We start from the raw sequence: 25408 nt of genomic DNA on the forward strand, positions 1-25408 counted from the left end.
GGAGGAGACAGGAGGGGAGGAAGTCTCTCAAACCCGCAGGTTGTGCTGGATGTTTGCTCTCGTTTCTAACCACACTTTTCTGAAACCATGTGCTGAATGGGAGCTAATCGTCTGAGGATGTTTCTTGCAGCGGAAAAAGGTAAAGGTCTATTTTAGACTTCATCTTTCGAAGCAGACAGTGCGGCTATCTTTCAGGTGGGCTGTCCAGGTGAGCTGCCTACCTGCCCGGAGGGGAATCTCACCTGGCAGACAGCCGACAACTCACGACGGCTTTCGTTTCACTAACTCCAAACTTTTAAAATCCTACGAATCCTCTATTTATAACTTTCTCTCTGAAATTAACTTCACGACAAACTCCCTTGACGTGGTGATTTAATGCTTTGTTTGTCGGAAAACGCAGCCTACATAGGCTAGCTTGTGGAACATGATTTAAAACAATTTCATAGCAAACTGTTAGGTGCCACTCATTAATTCGCCATCGATACATTCCACCACACAGCACGTGTGTCAATGCAATTCCAACCGGTAGAACTGCGTCTTGATTTTCCACCAGTCTTCCTCCACCAAAATAGACTGTAGTGGACAGTAGAGAAGCAATGTTGTAACTATGTTTTTTTCAAATTGCGTACCGCTTGGTGGATTATATGTACGCCGAATTAAAGAGCAACCTCCAATGACTCAGAACTGGTCTTGAGGTGTATTATGTAGCGTTATACCTTTGTCGATAACCAGGGCAATTGAATTGCCAAATTTTTGAAAGGTGTTTGGCCTGTGATCTCTCTGTACGAGTATCGGGGACACTTCCAGGCAATTTCTCCACGGTATGTAACTAGTTATTGAAGTGTCCCGTTTCTGTGTGGGCTATTTGAGTTAATATAATTATGTGAATAAGTTCTAATTAGTTTCACTGTGTTTATTGACTGTGGTTGGAAACCAACATGTTTGGGGCGATGTTAATCTCAGTAGAACTATGTGCTCAGGGTCCTCTTAGTATTACTACTGGATTCTGTAAGTAGCCTATACATTACAAAATGTTCTCACCGTGAAATCATCCATCAAAAGTTCTGAATCCACCGCTGCATATAGATTTATCATTAATGCACGAGTTATTTTATTTTTGGTGGTCTGTTCTCTGCAGTGAAATGTGCTTTTGTCTTGCCCCCTGTGAGTGTGGGAACCACAAACTGTGTGCAATGGTTTCAGGAAATAGTTTCTTGTCTTATTCTGAGAAGACAGGGAGTGCGTGTGAGTTGCTCAACTTGGCCCACTGACTGAGGAAATGTTACAAAAAGGCAAAAACAAACATCTATAATTGCTATCATATGCTGTAGATGAGTGACATGTCTGATATTGAATTGAGAATAGGTGAAGGATTCATTTATTGATTTGAAATGAATCATTCAGATGTCTAAAATCTCGAAGATGCAGTTTGTAAAAGTGTTTTCATGTTCTCAACAACAGATTAACCCAGTATCATTTAATAACGATCATCAGTTGTATTTTTGTTTTAGGCCTTGAAGTCATTTTGTAAGAGAGTCAAAGTCTCTTTTTTTCAAATGGTGGAGATCTCATTTTGGAATGAAACTCTGGAAATTTGTATGGACCTGCATGGTTTTCTTAACAGTCACGGTGTCTACATGTCTACAGTCTACATGTGTCAGCTTGCTCTGTCTGGTTCCTGTCTTAACACTCTCAGCTCTATCATCTGCAATACTGTACTGTAAATATGGCACATACTGTAAAACCTATGTGCACGCCTATGTATATCCAGTATTAGCCCTATTCATGCTGAAGTAGGGTTAGGGTTAGGGTTAGGGTTAGTATATTTTATTGAGTTGCTAACCAGCTCAGGTCTAAGTTACATTTGTGATCTTTGGCATTCCTTAACGCCCGTTCAGAATCTCAATTTCAGGTTTAAGTTGGAAAAATATCATCTTAAAGTTTTCCATGATATTAACAAAACATGACACAGACTGGCATCACTCATACAGGGGAAGGGCTCTCCTCACCCAGACCGCAAGATAAGTAGAGATGAATAATAAGTGAGAACGAAAGAAGTGAAAGCTGTCAAACCTTCATGAGCCAGTAATGAAGAAGGGCTGTTTTCAGTAACTGTACATGTTTTCCCATTGATCATACCTATTTGTGTTTGCACAGTCAAAAAAAAAAAAAGCTTCCAGAATTAATGTTTCAGTGTAATTTTTAGCACCATATTTCACCAGTTCATAGCGTCAGTGTGTTCTCCCGTATGTCAATTTTATTTTGACGTTTGTCTTCTCATTTGGGCCTAAAGGGACTTCATATGTTCTGAAGTATCTTATGCTCTGATCATTATTTCTCTTCCAAAGTACTTACAGAAGCACGTGCACATCTATTATCTGTAGCATCAATGGTCTGTTTGCTAAGGGCAAAGCATTAAGCAGGACTTCTGCATGCAGGCCAGAACTAGCTGTAATGGCTACTGTATTTTTTTTTTTTAAAGCAGTTCCCGTAGATTAGTCAGCACCGGGATACTGTTTTCACTGGAAGTCTTTGGTGTTGACAGTATTGCCACACCTTGCTCTCCCTTATTTCCATTATATGAGAGCATGTAAAGGTACTTGCTCTAATATAATCCTGTCCTCCAGTAAAAAAAAAAAAAAAAAAAAAAAAAAAAAATTATCCAGCACTTCTCTGTCATCCATGATCACTCTAGGGTCACAGGAATATTTATTCCTTCAACTTCTCTGGGTCTTGACCTTCTCACTGTTTGTCGCTTGTAATGTTGGTGATCTGCAACCCCAAATCAGAAAAAGTTGGGACGGTGTGTTAAAATTAAAACTGAAAACAGTGATTTGTAAATTATCTTTGACCTGTATTACATTGAAAACAATACAACAGCACATTATTTGACGCTTCACCTCATGAATTTTATTGTTGTCTTTTTTTCCAAAATAAACACCTATTTCAATTTTGATTCTGGCAACATATTTCAAAAAAACGTTGGGACAGTAAAGCATTTACCACTTTGTAATGTCGCCATTCCTTTTCGCAACACTTAAAAGACGTTTAGGGACTGAGGACACCAAGTGATGAAGCCTTTCCGGTGTCATTTTGTCCCATTCTTCCCGCCTGAAATACGGATTCGTCTGACCTAGAGCTGCAACGATTAATCGATTAATCGATTAGTTGATTAGTTGTCAACTATTCATCGCCAACTATTTTGATAATGGATTAATCGGTTTGAGTAATTTTTTTAAAGAAAAATACGTCAAAATTCTCTGATTCCAGCTTCTTAAATGTGAATATTTTCTGGTTTCTTTCCTCCTCTATGACAGTAAACTGAATATCTTTGGGTTGTGGACAAAACTGGCATTTGTGGATGTAACTACGTATTGTAGTGCTCGACAAGGAGTGGCCTTTTATTGTGGCCAGCCCAAGGCACACCTGTGCAATAATCATGCCGTTTAATCAGCATCTTGATATGCCACACCTGTCAGGTGGGTGGATTATCTTGGCAAAGGAGAAGTGCTCACTGACACGGATTTAAACAAATTTGTGACCAAAATTTGAGAGGAATAAGCCTTTTGTGTGCATAGAAAAAGTCTTAGATCTTTTATTTCAACTCGTGAAAAATGGGAGCAAAAACAAAAATGTTGCGTTTCAATTTTTGTTCAGTACAGGTTATGCACCGTAGAGGGTGAAATATCCAAATCCCTTCCTATCTTTCTTTGGGGAACATTGTTTTTAAACATTTCAATAATTTTCTCACGCATTTGTTGGCAAACCGGCGATCCTCGGCCCATCTTTGCTCCTAAAGGACTAGGCCTTTCCTGGATGCTGCTTTTGTACCAAATCATGATTACAATCACCTGTTTCAAATCACATCATTATTTAATTATTTTACCTCATTGCTAGCCCTAAATTGCCCCCGTCCCAACTTTTTTTGGAATGTGTTGCATGCCTGAATGGCAGGAATGGATGTATATTTACAAATGAAATGAAGTTGACCAGACAAAACATGAAATATCTTGTGTTCATACTGTCTGCAATGAAATACCAGTCAAAGTACATTTAGAAATCACTGCTTTCTTTTTTTAATTTGCATTTTTCCATACTGTCCCAACTTTTTCCGAGTTAGGAATTGAAGCTTATTTCACTGATGCACTCATTGTAAGTCACTCTGGATAAGAGTGTCAGATAAATGACTCAAAGGTAAATGTAATGAAAGTGAGGCGAGTAAATAATAATAATAATAATAATAATAATAATAGTAAATAAATAATATTCCTACCATATGAGGTATGGTAGGAATATTATTTGAATATTTCTGTTTTGCTTGACATCACACCTAACATCACCATTCGGTTCAATGAGATGAACATTCATTTGATTATTTAACGTGATTTTGCATACATGAACCATATCGTGATATATATTGATATCGAGAAAAATCCTTATGATTATCGTGATATTGATTTCAACCATATCGCCCAGCCCTAATATTAAGTAACAAGTGAGAATTAGCTTAGAGCCACTTGCATGTTTACCAGCTATGATCAGCGTGGCAAGTGAGTATACAATAAATGAAAAAGGACGTGGGGCTGCAGGGGACGGCCAAAATAAAGGAAACGCCAACATAATAAAATTTGTATTATTATTATTGTTGTTATTTATGATAATGATGATGACGGTCGTCCATCAGGAGCCACCAGATCAGCTTCACTGTGCCTTGCTATCAATCTTACAAGTGTCTGGAGCTCCATTGGAGCGTGCCACAGCCTAAGCATAAAGGCATGTTAACTTATTGTCTTAGGGACCACACCTGTGTGGAAATGCAGTAAATGCTAGGCTTACCTGCTGCACATAACCAAAGTCACCTTCTGGTCGTAACGATTCAGAACAGGAACGTCAGGATTGTTGTTCCTATTCACTCCTAGTTAATTATTCATTTTATGGTTCAGGGTATGAGGACAGAGTGCAGCCTCAGATCTTCCCGAGGTAGCAGAGAGCCAGAGCTTTGATCCCCGCTTCGGCCAGGAAGCATCTCTACCCAAGTGTCCTTGAGCAAGACTCTACTGTATCAAACAGGGACTGCGTATAGCTTTACCATGCAGCACACAAACATGTAAATGTTAGAAACAAAAAATTGGTTACTCTGTGTGGAAATGCAATATAGCTCATTCAGACCTTCAAATCATCCATGTCATCCATGATCATCTGGTGTCTTTCCCTTCGTTTCTCTAGCATCCATGATTATTGCAGGGTCACGGGAGTATTTGTTCTGTCTATTTGTCAGGGTGCTGTGACATGACTCATGTAGGAATTTAAGCTTATTCTAAGTCACTCTGGATAAGAGTATCAGCTAAATGCCTAAAATGTCAAATGTAATGATGAGAAAGGAATGCAGGCTATTGTTCTGAAGGGTGTCATGCAGGTTAACTGGTATGCCTGGTGTGACCAATACAGCAGTATTGATGGATAAGGATGGTACAGCATTGTTTCCAGAGTGGAACCGTTAGTGCCTCGCCACAACTCTGTCTGGTAACTTGGTCAATGCACAATTAATGTGCATAACATTATGTCTTGATTTTAGTTATCATGATCAATAACTGCATTGGCAATATTGAAACCTCATTTCATTTAGAGTGTCATCTGTCATTGAAAATAGTTCGAATATGATATGAGATACCAAAAATGCAGTAAAATAATTTTGTTCCTCAAATCATCGAGACTAATAATGATGGTCATGAGTCAGAATCGCCATACTGTTAAGCATCAATCGCTTCAGGCTGTTTGGCCTTTTATTCCCTCTAGTTAAGCTCATTAACCTCATAATGATTCTGGTAGCTGGGCTATTAGTCAAAGTGCTCTTTGTACTAAAAATACTCGGTGATAATGTGATGTACAGTTTGCTTATAACCTGTAAGTAGTGTTGAGTATCGAAGAGCAATACCAATTATTTGCTTATTTTGATATTGATTTGTACAACTGAAAAAAGCTTCAAAACACTAAAGACTTTGCTCTTTTTTATGGGAGTTTGTACTAAGAAAATCAACTGATTGTAGTCTGTAGAAGGCCAGATGGCATGCAGAAATTATTAATAAAAGTCTTGTTTTAGAGCTGGAACTAGAACTCGTATCATTATCGAACCATTTTCAAGGTTACCAAGCCTGACTATAAACTGATGGTATTAACATCAGTCATTTGTCCCAACTAATGGCGACATCGTCCCACTGCCTACTGTCTCTCTCTCTCTCTCTCTCTGTGTGTTTTTTTTTTCGGACCATTTGAGTGATCTGCCATCTAATCCTTATATTTGGGTCAGGCTAGAGAATTATGAATCTAGGCTACAGAGATCGGATCTGAGTCAGGAGTTTTCTCTAAACTAGATATTGTCACTGAAGAGATGAGTGACTGCAAACAAACAGACAACTAGGAAAAACACACCAGCACACCTCTACCTGTAAACTGTACTTTTAAGATCTAGAAAACCATGCGGAAATACATGACGCTGCATGTGAAGAGATCATTTTGAAAACACGCATCCATTTTGGGGAAAAAAAGTCATCAAATATTAATATCAAATACCTGAAGTCCATCTATCACTATCTTGTTTTGTAAAAGTGTTTTCATTTTGTGAGACTTGGATTACCTTCGTTTTTTTTTTTTTGTTTTTTTTTAGTTTATACAATTATTTGTGCACTGTGTATTTTTGTACTGTTTATCCCTGAGTGAGAGAAGATGCCCCTTTCAAATGGTGGGACTCTGATTTTTTTCAAACAAAATTCCTAATTTCCACAACCCCGTAAACATCTTTCATCATCTTCATGTGTTTCACCAATACAGACAGGCTCTTGCAACCCCACCCCACCCCACGTCCTACCTGCCCTCTCAGCTTATAACAGGCCCGGTCATGGGTCACGGGTAATGACACAATACAAAGTATGATGCCGGTAAGAGGATTATGGGGCTGTTGCATTTCAAAAGTCGTGTTTTCGCAGCAGCAGGCAGGCAGGTGCAGTCACTGTTTGCATTGCAGAGATAATGGAGAGATGCCAGCTTAAAGGATTAATAACTCACTGCAGTATGCACCGACTGCTTTGTCTTCCCACTGTTCATCTCATTTTCAACTCAGCTCTTGATTTACAGAATGTGAGTGAGCTTGCATTGTATATGGATAGATGACTAAGCCAAAAAGTATCCATGGAAAACATACAGCGTATATTGCACAGTAGAAGAAAACAAGACTAGGTCAAAACTAGGGCTGAACAATTAATTGAAATTTTATCAAAATTGCAGTATGGCCTACTGCAATTTTCAAATCGCAGGAGGCGCAATATTTATTAAAAGTGAAATATGTGTCAAAATGCCATTTTAAATGAAATATTGTGGTGCTGCGGAGATGTCCTGGCCTACACATCATATTCTACAGACTTAAGAAAACATCTTTGTTTGGTACAGACCCCCGTAAAAATCACACCATAATCATTTTAATACGTTTTTCAATGAAAATGAGAATAATGATGTAAAAATTATCATTCCCTCTAATATCGGTGGACAGTGGACCGTGTATGGATGTGCCACATGCCACGGCCGACCAATGGTGTAACAAACTCCGCTGTAGACTGTTAATATACAGAATAATAGTCCATACACCCATACTGATCTCTGTTCCAGCGCGTCCCGTCTCCTCTCTCTGCCGCTGTCCTCTCCACCGCGCCCACAGCCCGCATTGATCCTCCAGATCCAAGCCCCGGTCGCTCCGGTACCCATCGGTGACGAAAACGGCGTTCGCCCGGTGACGCATCAGCATCGGGACCCCCGCCGAAATCTCGGCCGGATCACCGGGAACAAATCGCCGCCCAGCTATCGGCACTGGCCGGAACCGTGGCCCCGGGAAACTCCGGAAAGCGTCAGCAGTAAACCCTCGGTGCGCCGAAACCTCCATGCTTATCTGTGTCTCTCTCTCCGCCGACAGAACAGAGGGCTGTCAGGTGGACTGAGCTCACACATATGCATCGAAATAAACAGCGATATGATATAATTGTATAGATTCTACTTTAACTTCAGTTAGCTCCCGATCTCAGCGGAGAAACAAGATGGCGGAGAAAACGAAACCTAAATTTCTGGCTGTGTGATCCTATGATGTGCCACGTGCCACGGCCGACCAATGGTGTAACTTCATCACTCAGTGACAGACATTCACATTTATAGGGCTGGCCCCGCTGTTGCGATTCAGCCAAAAAGCTGACAGAAGCCTCTGCGTCTGAGAGGGCAGAAGCTACCTTGAGCTATATCACAAACTGAACTGAGTAAGGACGATGGTGTCCCTTTCCCCTAATGATATTACGCATGCTTGGAGACCTCCTCCTCCTGAGTGCAGCCCTGGGGGAGAGGACTCAGGTGTGCGAAGGCCCCTGAGGGGGAAGCGCACTGGGGATTGTCAGTAGGGTTGGGTATCGTTTGGATTTTAACGATTCTGATTCTGATTCTGATTCTGCTTATCGATTCCGGTTCTTAACGATTCTCGATTACGATTCTTTGAGGGGCAGGGTCAAAACAGGTCACATGCTTATTTCACAGAAAAAACTTTTTTTTTTTTTTAAATATGACTTTACACAAGTCATATTCAGAAACTTCTGACTTGTGCGCACATAAAAAAACCTCAATAAAGACCCGGGTATTTTTCAAAGTCTTTGTAAGAGTCACAGTTGTCACTCCGACTCCGGTATGGCCGGTATGAAGAAAGGTATGTATGTTGTCTGTCTCCGGAGCTGTATGTGTGTGTGTACAGTTCAATCCTACCGCACTTGAAGTAGGTGTGGAATACATGTTCCTTAGTTCAGTCTTCTTACTGCAGGCAACAGGTTCTGTATCTTGTGGGCTGGGCTCGCTATCCAGTGCTGGATTAGTTCAGAGAGCTAATACTTTTAGTAAAAACTCGATTGCAGCTAGCGGACTTTTAGATCGCTAACGCTTTTAGCATAACTCAATGGAGTTGAACATAGCTAAAATTAGCATCACGGCTAGTGGACTTTTAGATCACTAACTCTTTTAGCATAACTCAATGAGTTGAACATAGCTAAAATTAGCATCACGGCTTGCGGACTTTTAGATCGCTAACGCTTTTAGCATAACTAAACTAAACTGCATAACTAAGAAACAGTAAACTTCTTCTTCTTTGCTGGTTTTACTGGCGGACTACAAACCAAAGGTGCATGCCGCCACCACGGAAACTGAAACTAGCGCGAGTGAAATTTGTTTAGGAACCAATAAGCAGAATCGAAATTGAAATGTCTTAATGATTCCTTTGGAATCAGAATTTTGGAACTGGTTCTAATTTGGAACCGGTTCTTGATCCCCAACCCTAATTGTCAGTGTGAAAGGGGCGATGTACGCCAGGTGTGACCGCAGATACAGTCGATACAGGAGACACCTCGAGCTTGTGGCAGCCCAGCAGGGCCTCCCTGTGTCCCTAGATCCTTGGGAGCCAGTGGCCAAGCAACCTCGTCGTCATCCTGATGAATTGTCTATTGCAGCATCAGACAACTTGGACCAACTGTTGGACCCTCAAGAGTCTGACCTTGAGGGGCAGTCAATAACTGCGGTTACATGAGACATTTCTTTTTCATGCTGAATGAAATCATTCTGAAGGAAGATTGCCACGCAAGTGTTTACATGAGCGCTACATGTAACAATCGCATTGGATAAAAGCGCTATATAAATGCTGTCCATTTACCATTTAATCAGAATAAAAGTTTCTGACATGCGCAAAACCACGAATCCAGCACTCTAACATGGGCTTACGTTTTTAAAAGATGTACCTGCGTCGTTTATTTCTTTACTGCTGTTCTTTCTGATTAAGCAACAGTTTTATCAAAACATACGACTCCATAAGTGTCAGAAAAGGACGTTTTGTTTTGCCCCTCAATGATTGTCTCCATTTGTGGGTGGGCGGGAGAGTCAGGGCTTGATATAAAAACGGGCTGCACCACCTACATACATAACAAGCACATCCATTCGAATCCTCCCGGAAAAAAAGGGCAACGTAATTGACGTTACTTACGTTAAATGCGCTAGCGTGTGCAGAAAGAGGCGAGATGAAGACAGTGATCGGAATGAGTGTTTACATGACAAAGTTTTATCTTAAACCACCCCTCTCAAACGGAATGAAATTTCATTCGGATCGGGCCAGTTTATTCTGATTGAGGCGTTTATATAAGGCATTTTTATTCTGATTGGGCTACTATTGATACTACTGATTAAAAGGCTCCATGTAAACACAGTCTGACCTGGAGGATTCGTCATCTCAAGCCTCCGAGGCCCCCCCCCTCTGGATCTCTCAAACTCGGGCGTGTACACAAAATCCTTCGGCCATGTGATCTCCTCTCTTGGCTTCTCCTATCACTGCTGATGACACTCAACTCTACCTTTCATTCCCCCCCCCCCCTCAGAAACATGAATTGATGGGCGCTTTTCCGCATGTCTTAAAGACATTAGGGCTTAGATTTCTGTGCACCACCTCAAGCTCGATCTCAAGACGGAGCTACTCTTTCTCCCTTGGGAAAGTCTGCCCTCACACAGACTACTGTGCTCTCTCTGAATGCCAGGAAAAAAATGCGACCGCTCCTTATGAAGGTTCCTTATCTCCCGCCTAGACTACTGCTAACGCTTTTCTGGCCGGGCTACCGGTCTCTGCAATCAGATCTTTGGGACGCCTTCAGAATGCTGCAGCACGTCTGGTGTTCAACCAGCCAAAATTCTCACATCACTCCCCTATTCCGGTCACTTTACTGGTTTCATCTTTGCTTGCATAAAATTTAATACACTGGTACTCGCCTACAGGGCTGTACATCGAACTTATCTACAATCACTGGTCAGGTTCCAAACTCTGGCTGGTTCGCTCCGCTCCTTGTGGGTCACCTAGCCCCTGCATTGCTGCGTGGACTCAGAAGTCGCTCATCTCGACTCACCTTGATAATGGAGGAAACCCCACTTAGTGCCTAGTGCGCATCATTATTGTAACCTTGTGACATTAAGTCCAGTTGGTTAACACCTTGAATTTGGGACAAATCAGGGCTCTGTTAAAATACTGTAATACACTTATCCATCCATCCATCCATCCATCCATCCATCTTCAACCACTTATCCGAGGTCGGGTCGCGGAGGTAGCAATTCCAGCAGGGGGCTCCGACCTTCCCTTTCCCTGGCCACATTAACCAGCTCTGACTAGGGGATCCCAAGGCGTTCCCAGGCCAGCGTAGAGATGTAATCCCTCCACCTGGTCCTCGGTCTGCCCCGTGGCCTCCTCCCAGCTGGACATGCCTGGAAAACCTCCCTAGGCATGCGACCAGGAGGCATCCTTACTAGATGCCCGAACCACCTCAACTGGCTCCTTTCTATGCGAAGGAGCAGCGGCTCTACTCTGAGTCCCTCACGGGTGACCGAGCTTCTCACCCTATCCCTAAGGGAGATGCCAGCCACCCTCCTGAGGAAACCCATTTCGGCCGCTTGTATCCGCGATCTTGTCCTTTCGGTCATGACCCATAGTTCATGACCATAGGTGAGGGTTGGGATGAATATTGCCCGGTAGATCGAGAGCTTTGCCTTCTGGCTCAGCTCTCTTTTCGTAACAACGGTGCGGTAAAGCGAGCGCAGTACCGCTCCCGCTGCTCCGATTCTCTGTAATACACTTAATTGAGACTAATTCACACCATATCAGCCTATAATGAAATGTAGATGCTTTTTGGACAAATGATAGACTTTCAAACTAAAGCAACAAAGACACTATTTAGTTGTATACGTTTTTATGACACAGGATATTATTATTAGACAGTTTTCTAATTTTATGTGGGGTAGGTCTGGAGTAGAGCCCTGTATTGGGATTGGGATCCCGCGGGACCCAACGCAAATATCGCGGGAGCGGGTGGTTGGGTGGAACGTTGCTGCGGGCGGGAGCGGGCGGTCAAAAAATGAACTGCGGGTCCCGTGATTTAACCAGAAGGATGGAGACGGAGTCAACAAATGCAGTTGAAAAGAAAATCAAAGCAGGTCATTACAAAAGCAAAGCAAAGCAAGTCTGACATTTGGACAAATTTCTCAGTTGTCAGTTGTCACTAGAACGTAATTTTGCTACGTTATTACTGACAGGTGGGACTGCATTGGGATTGGGGTCCCGCGGGACCCAACGCAAATCTCGCAGGGGCGGGAGGTTTTAACTTTGCTGCGGGCGGGAGCTGGCGGTCAATAACACACATATTGCGGGAGCGGGCGGTAATGGTCAGAAATCCAGCGGGAGCGGGCGGGAGCAGGATTAAAAAAACAGTCCAGCGCAGGGCTCTAGTCTGGAGTGTAAAGGCATTTTTGCTTTATTTCACTACTTTGCCATCGAAATCGCCATTTCCCACTGGCTGAACAGACAGACTGGATTGGTGGTGTATGACTCCTGGTCTCAGCGAAGGGGTTCCATGGGACCGGTGTGTTCAAGAACAACCATAACTATGGATGCCTCTGAGACGGACTGGGGGGCTGTATGGCAGGGACGTCCTCTTTGAGGCATGTGGGGCCCCTCCTGGGAGGGGGCGTGTCTCTTAGGGCTGTTCACCTGCCGGGGACAGCCAGTGTTGCAGCCAATCTTCTGTCCAGGGGGGACCCCAAACCAGTGGAGCGGCGCCTTCACCTGGTAATTTTGCACACCATATGGTCTCACTTAAGGGAAGCTCGATTGGACCTTTTTGCTTCTCAGGAGACCACTCATTGCCCCCTGTGGTATGCCACGGTGGGACCCGAAGAGACTCTGGGGATAGATGCGTTAGCAAACCAGTGGCTGAATGCCTTCCCTCCTTTTCCTCTCCTGCCCATTGTTCTGGCGACGATAATAATTCTGAAAGCCAGGGTCCAACTGGTTGCTCCAAACTGGCCCCACCAGGTGTGGATAGCAGATTTGAAGGAGGTACGCGGCCCGTGGCGTCTCCCAGTCAGGGCAGACATGCGGTCACAGGCTCAGGGCCAGCTCTGGCACCCACACTCAGGGATTTATCGCCTACACTTCTAAACACTGTGGGCTTCCAAGGCTTCCTCCACAAGGGCCCCTGGGACAGGTTTAGTCACTGGTGTAGCTCCAGGGGGCCAAATCTAATGCTGTGTGATGTACCTGTTGTTGTGACATTTCTTCAGTCCTGTTTTGATAAAGGGCTGGCTGATTCAACCTTGAATTATTGAGACTATAAAAAGAACATCTTTACTTTCCATGATGATTTATTAGATCAGAGATATTTTATTTATTTAACCTTTATTTGACCAGATAAGTTAATTGAGAACCAATTCGTATTTACAGTATACGTCGTTCAAATAATCATTGTGGTAAAGATAAATCAATAACGTGGTCAAAAAACTATCACAAGATCCCCAGTTGAAAATGAATGGAAATTAATGCGCTTAATGTGGTTTACTTACCTAAAACTGATGAAGAAAAACAGTAATAAACATCGATAAATAAGGGGGACCTTTAATCCTAATTATTCACTACCATAAAAAGGAAAAACCTGGGTATATACAGGAATACTTGTAATTAAATAGTAATGTGGTAAATTGTCGTAAAACATTAAATATGACAGCTTAATGGGGCTTAAAGATCTAAAATTTAGGTGTAATGAAAGAAAGAAATATTTTTAATAAATCATCAATGTCCAAATTTAAGCAAAATCGAGGGCTTGACTGTGACCTTTCATCATAAATATAGCATATGTGACAAACTGCAGCCAGCAGATAGTAACATGTGGATTCCCTGAGAAAACTGGAGCAAATGGATTAATGTGATTGGCCCTAATCCAATGGGAATTAGATAATTAATGCATCATTAGTTTTAGATAAGTAAACCACATTAAGCCACATTAAGATCATTCATTTCCATTCATTTTCAACTGGGGATCTTGTCATAGTTATTTGACCATGTTGCTGATTTATTTTTAACTTGGAACATTTCACCACAGTATCTCCTTGTATCCCCCTGATGGTTGACTTAAAGAAGGTCTTTTTTTTAATTTTTTTTAGGTCATTTGGCCACATTAAACCCTCGTTTTTGCCTAAATTCAGACTTTGATGATTTTTTAAAAATGTTTCCCTATTTTTTTTCTAGACATTCTTTTTTTCCCCATATCAATATTGGCTCATTAAGCCATGTCGAGCCCTTTTTTGTGTCATTTTTTCACTATATTAATTCATAAAAAAAATCAAATTGATGTAAATTAGATTTTTCTTTTCACCATTGCTAGTTCTTATGTTTCTGTATACCTGGAAAATAAAAAAAAAATAAAAAATCATCAACGAAAAAATCTTTTTGTCTTAAGCCATTTCCACATAAAGCCTTTTAGAATGTCCCCTCTGGCTCTGTCCATGTTGCATGTGATTGGCTATTTGTTACAAACCCGCCTCATTTACATGAACACGCGCTCATAACTGGATTGGAAAATCCTGGGTTGACGGAGCCAGTTGCTGACCACCTTCATGAGACCAGGTAGCCAGGATTGCCATTATCAGGTTTTGTGAAACCAGCTATCGCAATGATACCCTGACTATGTTGAACTGGCTTTGAAAGGGTTCAGGAACTCATGATAACATTGCCAGCATCAGAGAGGAACAGGGGATCATCGGTGGACACTGATGTTTGAAATTGCAGGTAGCGGGACAGAGAAGACGGGGCAAAATCAGTGCCAGTTTGAGCAATGATGACTGAAGATCCTTACTTACTGTCCTTACTGTCAATTTTTAATGTTTGAGTATGGTGTGGGTGCATAACCAAATCAGACATTGTGAGATCATGGATGGGATTGAAAGAGAGCCCCACTAATGAATTCACCACAATGTAAAAATCCATAAGGAAAGCCATAAGGAAAACTGATTCCAGCAAGGTGTCTAATGTTATTGTCCATGTTATTGTTTTGTCCCTGGCTCTTTCTCTTTTTGATGAAAGCTGAACTGCTGAGGCCTGTACAGCTGTGGATAGTAAAAATACTTTCCTTGTTTACATTTATCCATCCATCCATCCATCCATCCATCCATCCATCCATCCACCCACGGCTTGTGTCTTTTACCCAGAGATCCCAGCAGCATGTAAGTGCACGTGTGAAAGCATTAATTATCTAATTCCCATTGGATTGGGGCCGATCACATTAACCCATTTGCTCCAGTTTTCTCAGGGAAACCACATGTTACTTTCTGCTGGCTGCAGTTTGTCACATAAAGCTTCTGAACCAGGATGATGGATTGATTTATGATAGTCTCAGTCTCAGTTCCTCCTCCTTACTTCCTGCTTTCCTCCAACCTGTGACATGACAGTTAAGTCTGATCCCTAAATGGTTTTCATGATGGTTTTCATTTTCTCTTTTCTTTGTTCTTGTTTTTTTTTATGATTCGCATGTCACTTCTGCTTCTGTCAGAATCCATTTTATAATGGAAATAGTCAAAGCCTTTGCAACAAAGCAAAATATTTTTTTATTCCAACATGAGATACACATTGGTTGAACAATGTGACACCTATGTGCACAAGGATTGCTGACATGAATGTAAAACTGACTATTGAATATTACTGAGGATGGTTGCTATGAAATATTGAGCAATGGCCATGAGGCTCAATACCCAAAAGGCATGTATAACCTTTTAGAATGAAACTTTTCACAAGAAACTGTCCTTTGTTGCAGTCACCTTGGATTCAGTCTATTCTTATTGTTTATAATCTGTCTTGAATTTGATATAAAATTAAATTACTGTTATTATTTATTATTATTTATTATAAATTACTATATTACTGAGTACAGTGTATTAAACATGTCAGTGATCCCGTTTTTGACATAAAATCCATCATCCTTTAATAATTGTAATTACTTGAGGTCTGCTCAAGACAAAATTGAGTTTTTTTCAAAGACTTTATTGCAAGGAAATGTATTTAAATTATACATGTTCAAAAATGGCTGGTCTGGTTATGTTCATAGGAAATTAATTTGAATTTGTCAATGAGTGAGTCAATTAATGGCGATTCCTGCAGAAATTGAGTAGAAGACTGTGGTTGCACTGGGAATTTCCCATGTGTCAATGTGTGGAACTGTATGACTGTGAAGGGTTACATTATATTACGTCATTTAGCAGATGCCTTTGCCCAAAGCTACTTACAATAAGTGCATTTTGTCAACAGTAGTGAAATCAACTTAAGTAGAAGGGGTTAAAAAGTCCTGGATGAACTGCGGCTTAAGTCAGAAACTGTATATATCTTACTGACTCCGTTCTTTCTTTGTCTTCTACTGTAGCAGTCAGTGATGTCCAGATCTTAGACACAAACTGAACCTCCCCCGCTATCATGGACTCCAAGAAGCCGGGCATAATGAGGCAGCTGCGCCAGAGAGCGCGCCCCCTGCTGACCAACCTGCGGCGGGGCAAGTTGAGCCCCAGCAAGCCGGACCTCCGGCCCGAACACACCCTCGACCACCGGATGAGCTCCTCGGCTCCCGACATGAGGCGGGATTACTGCCCCGTCGCCCCCCGGCTGCAGCCCCCGCAGTATGGCGCCCCCAGCTACAGCAGCCCCTCCACGCCGCTCGCCAAGCCGCCTCTGGGGCACGGAGGCGGCGGGAGTGGCCAGGGGGCGGCGGGAGGCGGCGGAGGAGGAGGAGGCGGGAGGGGCGAACACAGACTGAGCGTGCCTGTAGACCGCACCGACTGGGCCTCCTCCCAGGAGTCTTTCAGCAGTGCCTGTGAGGAGGAGAAGGGCTCTCCAGAGTGGAACTACAGACCCGTCGGGGGCATGGAGCCTCAGGAGCTGGGCCTGCCGGAGCTGATGACCGTCTACAGCCGAGACGTTCCCACTGTGGAGGTTTCCCAGGACGGCTCACAGGTAAGCTGCGTGTGAAAGGTTTCATTCCAAATGCTATGTATCCATTTTGGGAAATAAACACTACCTGAAATTCATCAATATTTAAAAAATACATATACAGTACTGTGCAAAAGTCTTAGGCACATGTAAAGAAAAATCTGTCAAGCGGAGATGCTTTCAGAAATAATGAAATTAGAGGTTTCTAAATGTATAAAAAAATACTATAAAGAGCAATCTGATACTACTGTGACACAGTAATGCAGAAAAAAAAAAAATAAACATCCAAGACAAAATTTATCTAAAAAATCTAGGGTGCCTAAGACTTTTGCACAGTACTGTAATTCAATCCTCAAAAAATAACAAGCAAATGTCTTCAGACAACCCATAGCTTTAATAACCCGTAATGAGGTTTACGTTCAAGGCCCTGTGTGCTCCTGCATTATATACTGTCTTCCTATAATACAGTAGTAAAGACTTAATGCACTTTCGATGAAGCGACTGGCTTGTGGCACAGAAGCAGGTGTCAGGTCTATTTACTCAAACTGTACAAAGTCAGCCTGCTCTTTACACATGGAGGAGCTGGAATTAGTGGAAATCAACAGCCCACACAGCTGTACTGTACTAACACTGGCCGTGTGTGTATTTGCACTGCCAGACTGAGTGTGTTTTAATGAGTCAACACTCCACATCTTTGCCAGTCTTATGTTATCCCATCTCAGTGACACGCAAAACACATCCCGATAGTCACGGATGTGGATTTGAGCATGGTTGTTGACAAAATGCACTTACTGTACTGTTGACAAAATGCATTTATTGTAAGTCGCTTTGGACCAAAGCATCTGCTAAATGACTTAATGTAATGTAATATAATGGTGTCAACACGTTATGGTAAGATGTGGCACTAGCTAAAACCCAGCCATGTTCAAAATCACTCCTGTAGTTTAAGCCATATCTAAAAAAAAAAATCAACATCTTGGAGTACTCAGGACCAGTGTTCCCATAAGCTGACACTTTGATCTACGTCTCATAATATATCACCTTGACCAAATAATATTGCGTCAGTTATCAGCTCCACTTTATTGCCAGACAATTAGTAGATATCAGCAGTTTTGGAAGGATTGAATATCACATGCAGGGACTGTGCCATAGCCATAGGGTTTAATGGATTGACCAAGGTTCCTACATAGGTCTAGAAAGTCTGTAAATGTATGGAAAAATATTTTTGGTCACTTCCAGGTCTTGCACAAAATGTTTGGAAAAGTACGGGGAAAATGTTGTTGTACTGTCCTGATATACATATGACAACATATTTTCTGTGGCTTTAGTCAAATCAAATCAAGAGATTAAAGTCCAGAATTTTGCAGGAACCCTGATTGATTTTGAGGAGGAAGTTGATTTTTTTTTTCTCAGGTTAATCATTTTGGACCTTGTTTGAATTGTTTGGTGTGAGTTAGATTGACAGACAGCTATGTTTATTTGGTGCTTTTTTGCCAGAAGATCATTTATTAGGGAGGACAGGCAAATCAACAGGAGCCACCTTGGTGCAGGTCGGATTCAGTTGACAACAAAAGTGCTTTTCAAAACTTCCCCGGGGTTTGAAAATAATATAACAATAAAGACAAAAACAATAAAATGCCAAATGCACTGATTAATTAAAACAAGAATCAATTCTGAATACAGAACATATTAAAATCAAGCCTAAAAAGTGTTTTTTAGTGTTTTAAAGTACAGAATATATCAATAAATTATAATAATACAGCTTTCCTGAAGGCTTATATTGAAAAGCAATACCTTAAGAATCTCCTTTCACTTTGTATGTAATGTTAGACAAAACACAACCAGGTGACCTGTGAATTACTAGCTTGATTATCTTGTCTTTATCATGATGATCATGCTAGCCAATGAGGAAGAAAGCCGCTTAATATCAAAGCTCAGTGTCCATGCAGACTATGCTTTGTTCAGTAGCTAATAGTATTACAGGGAACAAAGGGAAACAAAGAGTCCCATATGATCTCCGCCTAGAATCCGCCCAGTCGCTGCTAGAGCAGCTTAGACAGAGCTACTGGTGTTGAATTACTATGTACCTTCACTGTTCAGTACGCCCCAATGGTAGAGCATTCCTATTCAAGTTAAAGTTGATTTAAAGCCACAGTTGTCTCAATACACAATAAAACATAATAATGACAAGAAAATGTACATAGAATAGAATAAAACCAGTAAGGTGAGCAATCACACGCATAAACAATCCAGGGGAATAAAATCAAATCATTCTTTTTTCACTCCTGAAAAACAGACTTTTTGCAGATATGTATTTTTTTGTCCAGCAACAGATACATGCTCTCCCAGTCAAGACCAGTTTTATATTTTAGATAAAAACCCACAAATGTTGTTTGTCTGCAAACAGTTAGTTAGTTAGTTAGTTAGTTAGTTTCATTTATTGTCCACAATGTGGAAATTTGTCTTCGGTCTCAATTAAAATCACAACAGTACAAAAACAAAACAACAACAACAACAACAATATGTTGTGTAATGGATATTGTTGAACATAGCAATAAAGAAAGGTCACAGGGAGTAATAAATAATACTAAACTTTATTTAATGTTCAGTTGGAGAGAGCTGAGCCACTCTTTTGCTGTGACTGAAATGTCAACCCAGTGTTTGTTGAGATTGCGTGATCCAGATGCTGTCAAATGCTGCCGAAATATGAAACGGAATAACAGAAAAAACAGAAATTGTCTCCTGCATCAGTTGTTAAACGAAGGTCATTTGTGACTTTCAGGACTTTCAGACTTTCAGGAGAGTAGACTTAAGTAGATCTAAAAACAGGCTGGAATTTGTTAAAATATTAAAATAAAAAAAAAACCCAATTAGTTCAAACACAATTAGTGTGTTTAGAAATCCATTTTGAACAAGTCATTAATTGCAGCCTCAGCGATTTGGAAATTGCACAAGTTCATATTGCGATTTAGATTTTTTTTTTTATTAATTGTTCAGCTCCACATCAGGCTATGCCATCAGAAACCTACAGGACACTCAGACAGGCTGCCACATCAACTGGCTTCCTAATCGAAATGTTACAGGGTTGAGTGTGTGTGAATGCATATGTGAGTGTGTATGTGATGCGCAAGAGTCCTTGAGATGTTTAGTGTCTAAACACAGAGATTACCTTTAGGCTGGGCCAAGGTTAAGATAAACACACATTTACTCAAAATGTGCAGGGACATCTCACACACACACACACACACACCAAAATGGGGTATTTGGTCAACCCAAGGTAAAATAACAGAAACCTTTCCAATTTAGCAAGTGCCAAATGCGCAATGCAACAGGGCTGAACAATTAATCAAAATTTTATCGAAATCGGAATATGGCCTACTATACTGCAATTTTCAAATCGCAGGGGGCGCAATATTTGTTAAAAGTGAAATGTGTGTCAAAATAGCATTTTAAATGAAATATTGTGGTGCTGCGGAGATGTCCTGGCCTACACATCATATTCTACAGACTTAAGAAAACATCTTTGTTTGGTACAGATCCCCGCAAAAATCACACCATAATCCATTTAATACGTTTTTCAATGAAAATGAGAATAATGATGTAAAAATTATCATTCCCTCTAATATCGCAAATCATATCGCAACGATTAATCGATTAGTTGTCAACTATTAAATTAATCGCCATCTATTTTGATAACCGATTAATCGGTTTGAGTAATTTTTTTAAGAAAAATAAATCAAAATTCTCTGATTCCAGCTTCTTAAATGTGAATATTTTCTGGTTTCTTTCCTCCTCTATGACAGTAAACTGAATATCTTTGGGTTGTGGACAAAACAAGACATTTGAGGACGTCATCTTGGGCTTTGGGAAACACTGATCCACATTTTTCACCATTTCCTGACATTTTATAGACCGAACAACTACTCGATTAATCGAGAAAATAATCTACAGATTAATCGACACTGAAAATAATCGGTAGTTGCAGCCCTATATTGCAATTGCAATATCAGTCAAAATAATCGCAATTAGATATTTTTTCAAAATCGTTCAGCCCTGCAATGCAACAGTTACCAAACATGCAGGCAGGGCACAGTCGTTTGTGCACCTCACCTTCCCAGCAGGGGAGAAGGTAGAGAGAGGGAGAGCAAATTCCTTTTTTTTTGTCATTACTGTGTTCTTTGGCTTAACATTGTTCAGAGCCTAGGGTACAGGAATTTTTAATAAACGCTCTGAGGCTTTGCGCTGGTGGTGGAAATGCCAGAGAGATCAGAGCCTGGACTTTCCAACTGTTCCGCTCACTGAATATTTCCTCTGTCACCCTCTGGGATTTTATATATTTTTTTCATAGCTCCCTTATATTGCATATTAGATTTTCAAACTAACTAATATTTGCCTTTGTCTCCACAGCGCGATAACCATGGTTTCAACGGCCACACGTTACAAGACACGGACAACCACAGTGTAAGTGCCATCGTCCGACTCGGCCATTTGTGAAGTTCTATGTTAATTCTATGTTGTTGGCATAGCGGTGTAGGCCAGGGGTGAGAGTATGCAGGTTTTCATTCCGACCAAAGACTATGCCGGGTGATTTCACTGATTAGAACACCTTGAACCAGAGAGAGGATCAATGAAATCACTCAAAAGACCATATCTTCTTATAACTTGTATCATTTTGATACTACTTATTATGGCGTATACACTCGCCTTAAAGGTCCCATATCGTGGAAAACAGGACTCCCTTGCCTTTGTGATGATAAAGGAGTTGGATGGTCTATCTAAACATGGTGAAAGTATCAAAACACACGGTCGCCAACTAAATCCACACAATCCATATTAGTGCAGCGAGCCTCTAAACGAGCCGTTTGGACTTCCGTAACTTTGTGGCGTCACAAAGGTTCGCTCATTATCATTTTTGTAAGAAATAATAGACTAACAAAGTGTTTTTTTCAAAGCGGTTGAGCGGTTGTCGTTGTTTTCCCTACCTGTAGCTGCCCGGGCCGCGGAGTCTCACGTTTCACTCTGGAAACGGTTAGACAATCGGAACAGAGGGGTCATTAATATTAATGTAAAGTACTCCGATCTTTTACTTAAGTAAAAGTAGAAATACCACAGTATAAAAATACTGGGTTACAAGTAAAAGTCCAGCATTCAAAATGTTACTTAAGTAAAAGTACAAAAGTATTAGCATCAAAATGTACTTAAAGCAACAAAAGTAAAAGTACTCATTATGCAGAATGGCCCATTTCAGAATAATACAGTATATATTATATTATTGAATTATAATTATTGATTGCATTAATGTGTAAGCATCACTTTAATGTTGCAGCTGGAAAAGGTGGGGCTGATTTCCACTACTTTATATACTCCTGGGTAGCTTACATTAATCTATAATAATACATCACAATTTATTTAGTTGATTATATTTTGTATTAATAATCTGAATCTGCAAAGTAACTAGTAACTTAAGTTATCAAATAAAGGTAGTGGAGTAAAAAGTACAATATTTCCCTCTGAAATGTAGTGGAGTAGAAGTATAAAGTAGCATAACATGGTAATACTCAAGTGAAGTACAAGTACCTCAAAAATTAATATTAATGAGCTTAAAGACACGGCGACAGAAACGGCCTGTTCTTGGTAAGGCTCAGAGAGATGCTGGAAAATGAACGTGGAGAAATGGACTGAGAGTGTTTTTGGTTCATGACGCCACACACACAGCTTTGAATGGACCAGAAAGACGCAAAATACAACTCTGGACAGTGGAGGATATGGGACCTTTAAAGTTGAATTCCAGATTATTGCATTATGTCCAGGACACGGGAGTACGGTAGGCGGTGTGTGGTAGAGTATTGTTCAGCAATCAGTATGTCATCCAGTGCGCTGTGGCTGGGTCAGGGCCAGGACACTGAGCCGCGTCATTCCAGGCCACCAGGTTTTATTCTCTGAAAGATGCTTGGTTTGGTCCAGAGGCTTAACTGTGATTAAATAATACATTGCATGGACAGCAGACAACCGCACAAAAGTCTTTCACAGTGTGTACTTTGAACATTACATCAAACACAATAGTAAAAACAAAATGGTCGAAATGTAGTATCATTTAGAAGTGTTTTTTTCCCCGCCTTTGTTTATCCAGGGAAAGCTAACTGAGCATGTAAATCACCTGCAAGGAATATGTAAATAAGCTCTTCATGCAACTTACTCTCGCACAATGTGAAGAATTGTAGCAATTGTACTTGCGAGTCCATTATTTAAATCCTTTACAGTGCATACGAGTTTTAGAACACTGTATATTTAGTGTTCAGCGTTTAGACGGTACCAGTTATCTCATCGTCTTCATCTCAAAATAATCTGTATAATCATTTTAAGACTAGGAGAAATTTAAATAATCCCTGTAGGGAAATTGGGTCATTGCTGCAGCAAAATAATACAAAGGTATAGCAAAGAAAATTTGAATCTAGCTAAGAATGTATTTGGGAAATTTTAATATCCCAAATTTGCATTATCCCATAATACAATTGACAATTCCAACATTTTGAAGAACATATTTAGTAGAGACGGACACAGAAATAAGGAATGATACGAAAACAATATGAAACTATCCCTGAAATGTGACATGAGAACTACTACTACTACTACTACTGCACTACTACTACTACTACTACTACTACTACTACTACTACTACACTATACTACTACTACACTACTACTAATAATAATGCTAATAATAATGTTTTGGTGTGGTGTCCAGTGTGAGATGGGCAGTGACGCTCCGAGTGTGGCGGAAAGCATCAGGGATTCTCCCAGGTCCTTCCTCCTCACCATCAACCTGAGGGAGGGACGCAACCTGGTCATCAGGGACCGATGTGGTAAGAACCTCATATTACCACCAGTGGTGGAAGAAGTACTCAGATCTTTGACTTAAGTAAAAGTAGAAATACCACAGAATAAAAATACTGTGTTACAAGTTAAAGTCCTGCATTCAAAATGTTACTTAAGTAAAAGTACAAAAGTATTAGAATCAAAATGTACTGAAAGCAACAAAAGTAAAAGTACTCATTATGCAGAATGGCCCATTTCAGAATATACAGTATATATTATATTATTGAATTATAATTATTGATGCATTAATGTGTAAGCATCACTTTAATGTTGCAACTGGAAAAGGTGGGGCTGATTTCCCCTACTTTATATACTGCTGGGTAGCTTACAGTAATCTATAATAATACATCACAATTTATTAGTTGATTATATTTTGTATTAATAATCTGAATCTGAAAGTAACTAGTAACTTAAGTTATCAAATAAAGATAGTGGAGTAAAAAGTACAATATTTCCCTCTGAAATGTAGTGGAGTACAAGTACCTCAAAATTGTACTTAAGTACAGTATTCGAGTAAATGTACTTAGTTACTTTCCACCACTGATTACCTCTACTGTTCTCCTATTAATGCTGTCACCATCACTACCATTAATGCTGTGGTAAGAGCTAGTTCTGTCTTTGTCACTTTGCAAAGTTTGAACTTTTTCTTTTTTATTCAACACACAAAGGAACTGTTGACATCTCTGTTGTAATGCAAAATGTGCAATACAAAGAATAAGAAAGAGCAGTAAGCAGTTACGTGTGCATACTGACAAAAACATACTTAACCAGTAACAGGCTCGTCATTACTAATTAGCAGACACATTATTTATTTCGGTTAATCTACTGATATATTTAAAAAATGTCACCGATATCTGAGCAAAAGTTAAGCAAAATTGCACAACTCCGAACAACGACCATAAATACTGTCACTACCAGCTAGGTCTGTCTTTCTCACTTCAACTGATCTAGTAAGTTTGAACTTTTTTTTTTTTTTTATTCAACACACAAAGGAACTGTTGACATCTCTGTTGTAATATAATAGCAGGGGAAACACTGACTATCATCATCAAGAATAGGAACCTCATAATACCTGCACCTTCTGTCATTGCCGCTATCATTAACATACACATAACACACTCTCCAACAGTTGAACCCAAAAATTGATTAAAACAATTGCAACACAGTAACACTCAGCTGTGACTGGACTCTTTAACTCTTAACACTTTAATCGTGATAACATTTTCAGCCATATCACCCGGCGCTAACATCATCCCACTGTCATTACCACCATCACTCTAGCTATTATTAGAACTACTGCTATTGACACTTGTTACCATCACCATCACTATCAATAACACTGTCACTATCATTAGCACTATCAACAATTATAATAATGTGATCCTCTATTGCTCTCTGTAGGGAAATCCTCTTTTCTCTTGCCCCCCCCCTCCACGGTGAGGGGAGAGGTCAGGGTCTGTAGCTGGTAGGGGTTCAGTGTCACGCTCAAGACCTGTACAGGCATTAGAAGTAGTGCAAGACAGCAAACAGCAATACTCCTTAAGTATCAGAATCAGAATCAGAATCAGCTTTATTGCCAAGTATGTACACATACAAGGAATTTGACTCCGGTTTTTCGTTGCTCTCAATGTACTTACACAGAATTAATATACAGCTAAAAACAAGGACAACAAGATGAACGGAGGTAAA

General features: G+C 40.5%; 1 protein-coding gene across 1 annotated transcript; it reads left to right on the forward strand.

Annotated features, from left to right (window-relative positions):
- On the forward strand, positions 1-23706 carry LOC139647105 (multiple C2 and transmembrane domain-containing protein 2-like; the record flags this gene model as incomplete). Its single annotated transcript, XM_071522955.1, has 4 exons — positions 1-139; positions 16284-16867; positions 21251-21304; positions 23589-23706. Coding segments are annotated over exons 2-4 (706 nt in total), but the record flags the coding sequence as incomplete, so codon positions are not given.
- Positions 23707-25408: the final 1702 nt, after the last annotated feature.

The sequence above is a fragment of the Centroberyx affinis genome, unplaced genomic scaffold, assembly GCF_046629955.1.
Source record: "Centroberyx affinis isolate AG114_WGS23_722 - 3 ecotype Tasmania unplaced genomic scaffold, CSIRO-AGI_Caff_v1 ptg001047l_1, whole genome shotgun sequence".
In the NCBI taxonomy this organism is placed as follows: Eukaryota; Metazoa; Chordata; class Actinopteri; order Beryciformes; family Berycidae; genus Centroberyx; species Centroberyx affinis.